Genomic DNA, 15,158 nt, shown 5'->3' with positions numbered 1-15,158 from the left:
TTAACGACCATTTCACAACTGGAAACAGCTATTATACGAGAAATAATGAGATCTCCCGGGCTTGGCTCGCTTGTTTGGAAGAATAGTAGCAGATCTGATTGTGTTTGTATTTTGTAATTATTTCTTTTGACACATCTTTTTGTGCAGATCTAGTTATCATAAATGTGGAAAAAGTGTTGCAATTATTGTAGCTACAAACGACAAAAATAATGATCTTGCACTGCTCTATGAGGGCTATTAACGAATAAAAAATGAACAAAAACGTTGCGATATTAAATGTCAGAAATTCTTCTTAAAGCGTGTGTGTTTCTGTGTCTTGTAAATACTTTTTTGCACATCAAGTGTGTTCTTGGATAACCAGGGGCGGTTCTATGATTTGACGTGAGAGGGAGTACACTTTGTAGGGAACAAGATCGGTCGTCCGCCTACCACCAAACCCGAAAAATATATTGTTTACATATGGCTATGAGTGTTTAGGGTCCACTCCCGAGAAATGTATGGCTTTGTTCGTTAAAAATGGTCACTTTTATTCTTTTTTGTTCTCCGATACTGGATACAAAATGACTTGGACAGTTTATGGTGTGGCGTGCTTCTAAACACACTAACTCGATTCAAAGTGTGAAATAACCTACTTACCCCGAAAAGGCAGCCAAGCACAAATGCTTCTTTAAACCTTATATGATACAAGTTAGTGAAACAGTTCTTGTATTTCACATTTGGTAATATATTCAGTACTTGAAAGAACATTGCAAAAAGAAGCCAGAAATATATACATGTAAAAAAATGAAACACATTTTGAAAAAAATGACTCCACCCGGAATGCCCTGTGCTATTTTCATACTGGAAAAACTACAAAACTGTATAAATTCATACATGTTGTATAGATCATTTGTCAGAAATTGAAAAAAAAAATATTTATTTCTTGTATGGGTGGAAATTAACCGGTTTCGATTTTTGAACTGTGTGAAACTTTATACATTTCCATTTCCGTCGCATGGGTATCTTTTTCTTTTTTAAATTTGAGTAGTCTTCCTTTGAAAGTCATTCTGTCTTAAGCAACTATAAATGCAATATTTTTTTGTGAAGGCCAATGATGGAAACAGTTCCTATCTCGATTTCTTAACTTTTATGACCTTTCCACACTATGCTGTTCTAATGCTGGAGTTTTGTTCATCTTGGCACAAAACCAGCTCTTTCCTTTTTTTCTAAAACACGATCATAATGGCCTGCGTTTTTAATGGCCAGTGTGTTGATCTTGGATCATATTTGCTTTCTTTCCTCAAGACCACAACTGTTAGTATTGTATAAACACGCTCTTATGTATAAACGTGTTATATTCAATTTTATCATTACTTTTATAATGATGATAATAATGATGGTGATGTGGGGTGATTGTTAAGATATAAGATCGACCTATGAATAAACAAAGCTTAAATGGCGGGCATTTCCGACCGGGATTAAGTGGCAACCTGTCTTAAGCAGCCACTTTGACCTTTTCCCAAAGGTGACCACTTAACACAGGTTTGTCTGTATTTTCATCTATATTCAGACTTTAGCAAAGAAATCGAAATAAAAACTGGACAAAATATAAGAATACAGGAACTGGAAATATTGTCTTATTTCGATTTCGATTACCAGAATGAGCTATTCACGCTCCGTCATTCTCATGGTGGCTTTTGTCCATCTTGGCACCAAACCACTAACCAGTGTCATTGCTTTCCCGAAAATACAAAGGAGACGCCAAGCTTCAAACAAGGATTGGGTTTCTCTCGTTTTGTTAAGAATATATAAACTTAATTATTTACGTATTTCTGTAGCTTTCTTTTTCTGGCTCGGAGCCCGGTTCAAGCGATTTTTTTTTTAAAATGGCAAGTTAAAAATTCCGAATTCTCGAATAGGCACGTCAAATTAAAGATTGGGTGTATGCAGAAAAATCATCAAAGCAAAGATAATTAAAAATGTTACAAATCTATATTAAAACAAATGTACAAACTTGTTATTTGCTATAGCAATGGTTTTGCCAGCGTCATTAAATCATCATTCTGTATGAAGAACAATGCCTGTAGAAAACAGGTCTTGTTAAAAAAAATGAGATAAAAAATGGTCATGTTAAAAAGGGTTTGGGTAATTGAGTGTTGCTTTGGGCAAGTTCATTTGGACAGCTTCCTATCGGAAACTTTGAATTGGTTTGATTAGTTTAAGACCTTTTGTGTGTGACCATTTTGATAGCCATCGTTGGTTGCTCAAAAATATCGCTAAAACCTACGGAGACACATTTCACATGCCTATACGGACGGGTCGCCTATCTTTTTAAATGAAAGTATTTGGCCTCTTTATCGGAAAGATGCATCGTCATCGTCATATTTTCGATTACTTGCAAGTTATAATTCTTCAACAAATACTAGACAGAGAAAAATATGTCCTTTTAGCCATTATTTCGTAACCAAATAGAAGTGAAGAAATATTGGTCCTTTTAATAGTTTTTGCGAAGTCTTTAACTTGAAAACCATTTATCAGAAAACTGGGAAAATACAGCCAAAACTATCCGAACAAAAATGTTTGATAGGAAGTTCATTTGGACAGCTTCATGTTGGAATGGGCAATACGATTTAAAATATTATTGTGAAGACAAATACGGTTTCTTTTCTCTCTTCCAGATCATGGGTTGCGCGGTTCTAGGTATCGGCGTGTGGCTGCTGGTAAAGGAGTTTAACACACGGGAGATGTCGGCCATCATGGGCTCCAAGATCGTCGAGTGGATCACCTACGGGCTAATCGCGGGCGGTGGGGCGGCCACCATCCTCGCCTTCTGTGGATGCTGCGGCACGATGAAACAGGAGAAGTTCGTCCTAGGGTTTGTAAGTGGTTTGGGTTTTAGAATACATTGCAACACAGCTAGCGTCAAATAGCCATAACATTGGGCAGAACAGTTTGTTCTCGGGCTTGTGAGGAGAGATGGTAAAATATGCTTTGTTAGAAAAAGTTTGTCAACTACTTCTATCTTTATTATTATAAGCAGTATTATAAGAAGTAGTAGTAGTAGTAGTAGTAGTGGTAGTGGAAGTAGTAGTACTACTACTACTACTGGTAGTAGTAGTAGTAGTAGTAGTAGACTACTACTACTACTAGTAGTAGTAGTAGTAGTAGTAGTAGTAGTAGTAGTAGTAGTAGTGGTGGTAGTGGTAGTGGTAGTGGTAGTGGTAGTGGTAGTAGTGGTAGTGGTAGTGATAGTGGTAGTAGTGGTAGTGGTAGTAGTAGTGGTGGTAGTGGTAGTGATAATTTTAGTGGTAGCAGTAACAGTGGTAGTAGCAGGTATTAGCAGTAGTACTAGGTTATAGAAGTACATGTAGTTGTATTTTATGTTTCGTTGAACCGTCCTTGTCAGCGGTTTGCTTTGATATTATACGTGTCATTCAACTGTTGATTTTGATGTCTGCGGATCGCTGAGGAAGTGCTGCATATAAGTTTTAAGTGGTTTTAGTGGTTATGGTGTATTCGAAACTGTCAAAGAAATGTCTATTTAAGGAATTTAAAGGATTTATTCGAAAAGCCATATACGTTCCTTTTATTCCTAAAGTTTAAGAAAATACCAATTCTCGTAAAGAAAAAAGCGTCTCCAATAGAAACAAGGAAAAAATATTCTTTTCCTGTTAATTAGTCGCCTGTTTTTGTATACTGGCATAAATGTCTGAGACAATTTCTAACGTTAAGGTAAACCAGGAAAATAGAAGAACCTGATATTTTCTATTACTCCTTCGTAATTATCCAGGCTTGCCAATTAAAGTCGTTACGTCTTGTGGAAAAATAAAAATGATCAATACCAAAGGGGATTAAATTTTGATGAATGCCCGCGGAACGAAAGAAACCCAAGTTAGAAACTCAGGAGTTCTTAGCAACCGTTCAATGAAATAAGTTCATTGATTAACAGTGCAATTGACTCTTCATGTTACGACAGCTACACGAGCTGGTAATTGGATTAATTTGAATGTATTTTAGTACTTGATAACGGTAGAACGCGGTTAAGTTCTGAAACAGGAAACACGTGTAAGACGGTTTACGACTGGCTTTATTGTGGAATGTAGCGATGCTTTTCACAGATCTATAAATGTACCTTTAAATATCTTCGGCCTGAAACAGTCTTAGTAATTCGGAAGGAGATATTATTAACATTGTTTTAATGATTAAAATATATAAGTATGTCCTAATTTTGTATTAAGGAAACTTTGAATTGGTTTGATTAGTTTAAGACCTTTAGTGTGTTACCATTTTGATAGCCAACGTTGGTTGCAGACTCCAAAATATTGCTTAAACCTACTGAGACACATTCTGCATGTTTATACGGAATACCTTATCTTTTTAAATGGAAGTATTTGGCCTGTTTATCGAAAAGATGCATCATCATCGTTATATTCTCCATTAGTTGCTAGTTATAATTCTTCAACAAATACTAGACAGGGAAAAATTATGGCCTTTTTGAGCCATTATTTCGTAACCAAATAGAAGTGAAGAAATATTGGTCCTTTTAATAGTTTTTGCGAAGTCTAACTTGAAAACCATTTATCAGAAAACTGGGAAAATACAGCCAGAACTATCCGAACAAAAATGTTTGACAGGAATCCGTTTTGCGGAACATTAAGCACTTACACAAGATAATTGTAGATAATGGCTCTCCAATCGAACAGGCCATAATAAACCGGATATTAAAGTGATCGTTCGAGCTGGCCGTATATCAGAAATGTCTGACTGACATGCCAGAACCGTGTATGTATCTCATGTCCCGCTGCCCCCGGATGCGTGATGTGGTCGCCCTCCCTTCCTATCTCTGCCTTCATCCGTGGCGAGGTACGGGAAACATAGGTACAGCGATGGAGACATATAAATACGTAAAAAATAAAGCGGTTCTAGATAATGTATATATTTATGTAATCAGGAAAAAGGTTACAAGATATGGAGCATTTTTTGATAAGCCTGTCATTTTTGATAGTTTAAGTGTAGATATTTTAACGTCCTGTCTTCAGAAGCGCAATTAATGATAATCTTGCAAACCGTTTTAGTGTTAGTTACAAATAGATTACGTATTGTATCCTTTGACAAGACAATGATCGTCGTTGGATAAGTCTCTCCTCTCTTAACATTCTGCATTTTGCAGGGTGTGTCGACCACGAAATCTTTTGCCAGGACAATGTCCGTCGTCGGACAAGTCTTACTCAAATTTGACAATTTTGCAAACCATTTTAGTCTTAGTAACAAAAAAGAAAGCTAATGCATATTTGGCAAGGGCAGTGTCCGTCGACAAATAAGTCTTACTCGAATTAGGGTCTGCGTTTCCGCAGTGGGTGCCGACCACAAACCCTTACAGACGTTTAAGCTAAGTCATTTATTTCCAGTCTGCAATGAAAAATTGCAACGGAAATGTACTATATAATATTTCCCCTGAATGATTACGCATAGATTTTTACACAGGGTTAACAAAATTAACGATTTATAAAAGGTAATCAATGAATAATAAGTACTCAAAAGCCTTATTTTGCTCTAGTTACGTGTTGTTTTATCTTTCAGTACGGTGTGGTCCTCACCCTGGTTCTGCTCACCCTGTGTGTCGGCTTCGGTGTCAGTTTTATCTTCAAAGATGATGTAAGTATTCCCTTAGAAACTCAGTTCATGATAATATGTTTATCTAACTACATGTACTGTAAAACTATGACGCTGTGGGTGGGGGCACTAAGTACTCGTAGAAAACACTGCTCACAAATTCAAACTCACATGTGAACATGGTGGAGGAGAGCCAAACCCGAAATGTCTCGGTAAGAAACCAGTGGTGACCGTTCAAACGCCACTTACTAGTACCACGGCGATTCAAGGACGGGGGGACTTTGTGTACCAAGTAATTGACAATCAGTATATAAGTTATGGTATAATTGGTTAGTTAAGATATGAGGACAAACGTCTCAACTGCCTAGACTTCCATCAGTTGGCAAGGGTAAAGGCGAGTATTCATGAGCGATATAAATGTGAACATGTGCCTCGTTATGCCTATAGTGTCAACTTACACAAAGCTGACCATAGACAAGTGGTGTCTGTCATCTAAATAACATCGCTTTGAATAAAGATATTAGTTTTAAGATACAAATATTTAGAGACGTTACGCAGGCCCGTTTAAGATCCAAATTAGCCCGAGCGAAACAGATCGATCCATTCCAATCCAAATGTTTGTACAGTCGAACCCCGCTGGCTCGAACTCACAGGGACCGGCGAAAATAGCTCGAGCATCGGAAATTCGATCCAAGCGGGCATGCTTTCCTTATATATATAGAAATAGGTGCTTTACATCCAGTTCGAGCCAACCACGAATTCGAGTTAAACGAGTTTCAGCCAACGGGGTTGACTGTTTTTGTAAGGGGTGTTTCGAATGGATGTTACTTACACTTAGTTCGTAACAAGTTGTATTAGCTCCATTGTAATGACTTCTTGGGTAAAGGGCGAACATCCAATTACATTTTTACACTGCCATATAGTTTGTCTTTGATTCACAGTTTGATTGGTATACACTTTCATCCCCAGATAATCGAGGGTATCCAGAACCGGTTCGTAAAGACGATTATGTACAACTATGGTGTGGACGTCCAGCGGAACTCCACCAACAAGCTCATCACGGACGCCTGGGATTCCATGCAGCAGGCGGTAGGTGGCGCTAAGTGTTACGTCTCTTCGGCTAAATAAATCATGTAAAAAAAACATGATAATTTAGTTAACGCGACATATAGGTAGGGGTGCTACTAACGTTTACCTGATGTATGCCATAATTCCAAAAATTAAAAAAGAATTAAGGTTTCGGCCATTATCACTCACTTTTTCCACATGTGTGTGGTTGCCTGCTATATGGTCATTCGCTGCTATGTATATGTAATTTTAATGTATAATTACTTATTATGATTTTTGTTCTCATAAATGTATTTAACAACCCATAATACTTGCTGAAATAATTCAGGCAAAATTATGCACTCACCTCATATTCGACAAAAATACAGCTGACCCTAACACCAAATAAAACCCGTAAGATTACATTTTCACCGATTTTCCCTGATCTAGCTCGCGAAAACAATCAGTGTAATGGCAGGGGGAGATCTCAGGATTGCCCGAGTCTGTTGTCAACTGTCATTTGGTCTTGTCCGCGAAATTGCAAACACACCCAATGTTCGCTGTGATTTCTGAACCCAGCTTCGTGGGTTAAAAGCTTTTTGACTTTGATAAGATAAATCTATTTGTTGCGATATTAATGCTCAAGACAAATATGACCATATGGATACACTCAACATGTGCCCTGTTTTTCTTGCCAGCTACATTCTGAAACTGCCTTATCAGGGTGAGGAATCACGTGACTTAAAGGGGTTCTCACATGGGTTACCACGGGTCTAAAATAGTTCACATGACTGTGTAGGCGCAGAAAAAATAGCAAAGTCTTTTATAGGCTAAGAAATATTTTCATATTTTTGTCAAGAAAAGTTGTTTAGAATTTAACGTCATTTACTCGACGGTCTTCATCGGTTGTGAACCATGGTGACCCATGTGAGAACCCCTTTAAGTCACGTATGTCCTCACCCTGCTTTTGCAGTATAGTAAAGGCATCGTTGTAACCAACGAGTTATCATTCCAATCACTTAATACAAACTCATTAGTCGGAGATATACTTAATAAATAGTCTGGGTACCACTGATGAGGCAAGCAAATCATAATTTTTATAAATTGGAGATAGAGTTGAAACACGCTATGTCGAACTCTGTTATCTCGGTGTTCTGGTATTTCGAACTTTCTGTCGAATACGTTGGGTTAAGTTTTACCCTTTTTGTAGTTCGGTTATATCGAATGTTTTTATCTCGAAGTACCCCCGAAGTCCCGACGACTTCGACATAGCGAGTTTTGACTGTATACCTAATTAAAAACTTGGGCACGGTGAAGAGGCAAGCCACTCCCCATGTCATTAAGATACTTTATGATATCTATATATCTGAAATACTTAAAAAAAAACAATTTCAATTGCAGCTATGCGAGGTAAATTATGTAAACAGATGAATGTATTAGTTGATAATATACAAAAATAATCATAATCTTATTACTTTATTTCTACGTGCAGCTCGGTTGTTGCGGGGCGCACGGGGACGTGGACGGCGACTACTCGTGGGCGATCTACAAGGACCAGAGCGTCTGGATAAAAAGATACAAACCCGACGGTAAATGTAAGTATGCATTGCTATTTACTGTGCGGAATTAAGTTCCTATACGTTCTTAGTCACCAAAACTTTCACTCCAATAATAACTAAATAATGATATATCACATGTATATCGTAGTCCCATTTAACAACAACATCATGTTAATGTTGTCCTCGTTTCGTTCTGTTTATAAATATGGATGTAAAAAGATGTGTTATATGTAAAAACATGGTTTACTTCATTATATATCACTAGTATATCTACGTTATTTGTAATTTATTTCATGGGTATGAAAATAATTCAGTTTGATTTCTAATATTATGGTGTTCTATGTTGCTGACTGTTTTTGCTACCGTTAATCGTACCCTGCAATGGACAGAGGCCACAACTTTGGCGCTTTGTCTTACGGAGATCATTTGAAGATATGACTTATATTGTTTTGTGTTCATTTTAGATCTTGACAAACCGAGAAATAGAGGTGAACTGTTTAAAGCTAACATGTTATTCATTTTAGAACTGATTGCATGACTATAACACTGCATTTTTGAAACACATTGTTATCCATTTTCACCAATATCCCTTAAACTATCCGCTGAAATGTGATGGGTAAGCACACGCGAGATGGTCAAAGGGAAACAACTTAATTCTAACTTTGAACCAGTATTAAACACTGTTTTCTCCCCTAGTTCAGTTTCGGGCTGCATGTGGTTCATATAAATTTCTCATTGCACATTTCATGCATGGATTTAAAATACGTAATTGACATGTTTACTAATTAAGTATGTTATAATAAGGATCAATAATTATTACATAATCAACGATAAATGTGACATAGTGTTACTGAATTGGAAACACTCACTTCAAAATCAATACATACACATGTGTAACAAACATAATTTTTGAAAGATACACCTTTTACTACTTTTTAAATAATGCATTTATGGAAAATATTAATAACTGATAACAAGATTGTAATCGTGCATATAATAGCTGAAAACGCAATAATATTAAATGATTGCTGAGTGCTAAAAGATTTACAGTGATCTACTTTAGTCTTATAAGGTAGAAATACCATGTTTTCTGCATTTTTCTTTCAAATGAAAACCGGTATCCTTCACACGAACCATTGTTTTTGTCATTTATTAATCCTTTTGCTATGGTGATATGGGGCGTGGTATATAAAAACAATTGGATTTTTGTGGTATATCTTATTTGGGAGTAAGCCGGAGTGCATCATACTTTGTGTATTAAGATCAAGCTTTTTTCTTCATGTCTGTACACTGTTCGACAAGCAAAGCGTTTACTACTCACCACGGGCTCTTTTTCTGAACCACAACTTTTATTTGATCACTTTATTATGTTCAAATCATTTTGCTCACTGTTTAAAATTATGTTGTTTTTTTATAAAATATTGAGTTTCACTTATCTATGATTCATCTTTCATTATTCATTTCCATGCACTTATGTTTTATCAGTGTTTTGTTCTTTCTAAGATTTCATAAAGGTTAAAATCTACTAAACTAAACAGGCATGAAGAGTTGCAGTCCCCCAGCCCATCTATTTGGTTATTGCAATTTAATGACCCTGTTTGACATTATATTTTGTCTACTGACCCAGACTATCTAAATAGCAATAACGGCTGTAAGCTGATTTACAAATAGAAAGTACAGCAGATTTTGAAAAATACTACTATCTCATAGAACCAAATATAATTTTAAACACTAAATTGAGTTTATGATATATACATGGTAAGTAATATAGTTTAAAACAACCCTTTCTATTAAAAGGAATGTCAAATTAATTCAATTTAAGCCTATTTCGACCTCCAGTACCTCATTTAGATTGACAGAAAAAAAGAAACATGCGAATGATTTTTTTACTGAACAGACCGTAAGTGTACAAATACCCCCTGTATTAATGATTGTTTAAAATCACCAGTCATGTGTATAAATCACCTGTCATATTTTCCCGCCAGTATACGTGCCGGACAGTTGCTGTATAGATGGGCAGAGTAAGATCCTGTGTCAGGGAAATAACGACAAGTACGATGGTCCGCCAGCATACGGCCCGCCGATGGAGCACAGGGAACACAAAGATAACCCCGCCCTTTACACCGTGGTAAGTAATGTCGAACTGATTTATCTTAGTGTTGCCCTCTGTCATGTTCAGTTATGTCAAAAACTTACCTTAGCTCCATCCTCTATACCATGGTTAGTTATGTCAAACTTACTTAACTTAGCTCCGTTTTCTTTTCTATGTTCAGTCATGTCAAACTAGTTTACCTTACCTCCTTCCTCTACGCCGTGGTTAGTGATGTCACACTTATTAACCTTAGCCCCGGCCTCTAAACCATGGTCAGTTATAGACTAATATATCTAAGCTCTGCCTTATTTTCATGGTCAGTTATAGACTAATATATCTAAGCTCTGCCTTATTTTCATGGTCAGTTATAGACTAATATATCTAAGCTCTGCCTTATTTTCATGGTCAGTTATAGACTAATATATCTAAGCTCTGCCTTATTTTCATGGTCAGTTATAGACTAATATATCTATGCTCTGTCTTATTTTCATGGTCAGTTTGGTAAAACTAATTTAACTTAGCTCTACCGTCTTTACTATGGTCCGTTCTTTTAAACAGAATTACCAAATTAACCATACGCATGTAGTACCGATTTGAATCCTTCTCGAGTTTGTTTTATAAAAAGAAGCCGGAGTACATGTTTTCGACCGGTGTGAGTATCCGAGTACAGTATAATTAATACTAAAGGTTATTCATAACGTATAACTTAATAACGTATAACTCCATTTAATATATTTTTACAGCAATCGGAGTTATATAACAATGGTTCCGACAGTCCAGTACAGACTCAATGCTCAAAACATCAAATCTTAATTTCATTTAACGATTACGCTATTATTTTATATTTAAACAAATAAATTATATAAATAATGTAATATGAACGTGTTTTTTGTCAATAAGAATTTCGCCTTTCTGTGTTGGAGTAAACACTCGTACTTGGATCGTTCGTAAACATGGGCCAAGTTATAGCCACGTCCGGTTGTCCTTATTGAAAGGTCTAGAGTATTGAACCAACAACCTATTGGTTGAGGGGCGACCACCTATACTTCTACAATTTATTTTTTTACGATGAGTCGCCGTCCCTTTCCTAAAGATCGAGGATATATTTCACCTACAAATGCTTCATTTTGCAAACATAACCTCGAGGGCGTATATATTTGCCTTTGTTCAACCGTCCGCCCGTCCGTACCCAAGTCTGTACGTACGTCTGTACGTCTGTGTGTCGAATTAGAACCATAGTAAGATTTGCTTCAAATTAGTACACATGATTAGGCATCATATGCAGATGTTCGTAAATGATTCCTTTTTGTCCATTGCGCCTATTTTAACATTGCACGTGTTACAGGGCTGTTACGACAAGGCGCTCGTGTACTTGGAAACCCACATGATCATCATCAAGGTTGTGACCGGGGCGACGCCGGTCCTTTTGGTACGTACTTAATCTGTCGGAATTAACAAAATATTAATAATAAAGTTCATTCGTCACAATTTCGACTATCTCATTTACTACCATGGTGTGAACAAAATCGTCATGGCGATGTGTGTACATGAACTCTTTGTTTTCCAAAATAACATAGTACAATTAAACAAACACATCTAGGAATGGTTAGTTGGACTTTTTTAACGTAGAATTAATTATTCTTCATATAAGTATTTCGTTATTCGAGTGGTAGACTTCCAGTTGATTGCCCTAATTATAAAATTGTTATTGGCAAATATTAAAAGAGTAATCATTCAACAAATATATTTTATATAAACAATCAAGTTTCTTTTTTTTCATTTTTATTACTGTTTTAATCCTCAAAATATTTGAGCAACGCGTTCGAGGTGTTTCACATCTTCAGAAATATGTATATAGCATTCATATAAGTACTTGTTTAACTTGATTTTGTGATGTTGTGTTTCAGCTCATCGGAATTGTGATTGCCTTTTACCTATGTGCCAACGTCAAAGATACAGATGATGATGACGATTTTGAATACGAGGTGGAAGTTTAGACCGTACCTTAAAATATTCCTGAATGTTGGAATTATTAGTGGCGTGTAACCTTTTATGGCTGTGAGATTTGGAAATTATACCAAAAAGGTGTTCCAAAGAGTGCACGCAGTGCGTTTTGTGATAAAATGATGGAATGTATATTCTAAATGAGGAAAAGTTGGATTATTGCGTATTAATCGTCAGAGATCACTTTACAAGTCGGCTTACCGTAAGTTTCAGGCATAGTTGGGCAAAGTATCAAAGTTCATTCCAGCACAGTTATGCAAAAATGTGTTTGCCTTAAACAGCTGTGCTATGCAAGCATGATCAACAAAGATGCTTACTGGATAAATGCCACAAAATAGTAAGAGAAAGTGATGAAGCTGACCCGTGGAATGGGATCTTTAAGAAAATATGAATTAGTTCTTGTCTTCCAAACGGAAGGCGCTAGGTTGAATTCAAGTTATTTTGTGTAATTCCCACCGAAGTATTTGTGAAAATGTGTGTGAAAAAAGAGTGTTTTTTCGCGAATATGGAATAATTCTAGTCAGTGAAGTGTTCATACGCTGGAATTATATATAAAGCCATTCTGTGTGCAAGATTCAAACGAGGATTTACATATTTTGTGATGAATCTGTGTACAACAATATTACCACGTACATTAATTTTGTATTATAGTAGTTGAAAATGCTCATTTAACGCTAATTGACAATTTTATAAGGCCTAATTATGATTAATAGAAATTCTACGACTGACCAACCGTCAAAGTTACAGAATCTCACAGTTTAGGACAATGTCTCAATATGTAAAGTCAATATTCATTTGCAAAACTACTTTTTCCATATTCGCATCAAGTTTAAAATAATCACTCCCTACATTACTGAACAGTATAAGGATTCAGAGTCTCAAAACATTTTTAATATTTTTCAAATATGTTTCTATTTCCATTATGTTTTACATGAATGTTCATTTAGGCTAGGTCTAACTAACAGTCATAGTGTTTACTTTCATATATTATATATTTCTTAAGATATATTCAATATCCATATTGAAATGAGTTGAGCGCAAGGGACCAAACTTCATGTTTAAAAATTAATGAAATTTCACATTTATAATCATTATAGTTTTACATTTATTCACATATTTGACATACTTCTACGCTCTTATAGTAATTTACATTATTAACTTGTAAATTCGTATTCTCCTGTATCTAATTCTTGTATATATTCATTAATTCATTTTATTGATTGTTGCATATTATCCAAAAAATGAAATGAAAAGTTTTATATACATGAAATTTGTTAATAAATGACCAATTTAGATAAACGTAGTCCACTTTAAGCATGAAGAACATTTTAAGGGACATAATCCATACGACTACAATTACTTATTAATTGTTTTTATCTCCCTTAAATCTATATCTTTTCGGCAAGGCAGTTACTGCTACTGAACTTCTTTTAATTGCAGGTCAAAACGCCAAAACGTTTTTCTTTCGCTATAATTTTCTTCCGTGTGCCCGAGTTCAGTTCTTGCAAACTTTTGTCCTTTCTGAAACGCACAAGAAGCACTTAGTGCCTGAAACCAAGAGTTCAATTTTTATCTGCTTGAGTGTTAATAATCGCTCACGAGTCTTTTTTTCTGGACAGAAACCAGTTCCGAGTCCTTAAAATAAATTTTAACTGCCGGGGATCGATTCCTTAGCCTCCTTTGTGGGAGGCGGACACCTATATCACTAGACCACTTTCACCGTGGTAGGGATCGAACCCACAACCTCTTGGGTGATAGGCGAACTCCTTTACCACTCGACCACTCTCGCCCGAAGAAGACGTAAATTGAGTCCTTACGTACATGCCATGATTCTAAATAAAAGTTTCATGCCTACTCTATTTTTCTAAGAGAAATAATAATGGAAACGAGCAAGTATTTCTTTGAACGCTTAGAAACAATACAAATACGAATACGAAGTCAGAACGCAGAAGTCTACATAAAGCAGTAATTTTACGGCGTCACTGTCACGGAATTACCTGGAAAATATTGATTCGGTTTCTATGTTTTTACCTAAGCATATTATCAATATGGAGAATATCAGAAAGAGGGAGAATTATTCAATAACTGGTTGACTTAGTCCATCCATAATTCTGCTTAGAAATCATAGTGTGAGAATCACTTATGTCTATCGAGTCGGATCGAAAGTGAAATGACACATATACGTTGCAAACCCTTAACTATAATTGATAATATAAATCCGTCAAATCAATTCATAAACCTTGTATACCTCTTGAATAAAAGTCAATCTATCCTTTGAACTAAAGAGAGAATATATCATAATTTGAATTTGAAAGAAAATGTTAACCATTGAATCTTATATAATTTTTATGCAGGCAAGCTTACCACTATGTAATGATTCTATTCAAAATATGCCTTTAGAGTATCGAGTTTTCGTATTTCACTTATTCCCTAGTTAATTAAAGTACATTCACTCGCAATTTACATGTATATAGTCTCACTTATAAATTGACGTTCGTATAAAAGTATGTCATCATCATCATCATCATCAGCAGCAGCAGCAGCAGCAGCAGCAGCAGAGGTAGTAGCAATACCACCACAACATCAACCACTACCACCACCACCACACATCGTCGCCGTAGTCGTATTCATCATCATCAGTGGTGCAGCGCCATAATCATCAATCATCATCAGCACCACCAATAGTATATTTACCACCAACGCCATCATCATCATTAGCAGCAGCAGCAACAGGAACAGCAGCACGATCATTAACGTCATCGAAGCCATTATAATATTTGAATAAATTATCATCATTATCATGTCCTAGCTTTAAAATTTGCATATATCAGTATGTGCACCATATCAGTGTCATTTTATTGTAT

At 35.9% G+C, this 15,158-nt stretch overlaps 1 protein-coding gene across 4 annotated transcripts in view; it reads left to right on the top strand.

The window, feature by feature from the left end:
• LOC128214587 (CD82 antigen-like) overlaps positions 1–13,587 on the top strand; it is a 64,238-nt gene extending 50,651 nt beyond the window's left edge. For 2 of the 4 annotated variants that reach the window (XM_052921140.1, XM_052921141.1), the window contains exons 3-10: positions 2,658–2,858; positions 5,560–5,634; positions 6,562–6,681; positions 8,132–8,234; positions 8,663–8,686; positions 10,184–10,326; positions 11,636–11,719; positions 12,198–13,587. In XM_052921140.1, the coding sequence (XP_052777100.1) occupies positions 2,658–2,858; positions 5,560–5,634; positions 6,562–6,681; positions 8,132–8,234; positions 8,663–8,686; positions 10,184–10,326; positions 11,636–11,719; positions 12,198–12,287 (840 nt within the window). In that variant the 3' untranslated portion in view covers positions 12,288–13,587. The remainder of the gene's footprint in view (positions 1–2,657; positions 2,859–5,559; positions 5,635–6,561; positions 6,682–8,131; positions 8,235–8,662; positions 8,687–10,183; positions 10,327–11,635; positions 11,720–12,197) is intronic. The other 2 variants (XM_052921143.1, XM_052921144.1) reach the window with 2 other exon arrangements.
• Positions 13,588–15,158: the final 1,571 nt, after the last annotated feature.

The sequence above is a fragment of the Mya arenaria genome, chromosome 13 (assembly GCF_026914265.1).
Source record: "Mya arenaria isolate MELC-2E11 chromosome 13, ASM2691426v1".
NCBI lineage: Eukaryota > Metazoa > Mollusca > Bivalvia > Myida > Myidae > Mya > Mya arenaria.
This window is presented reverse-complemented; position numbering and strand designations above follow the sequence as displayed.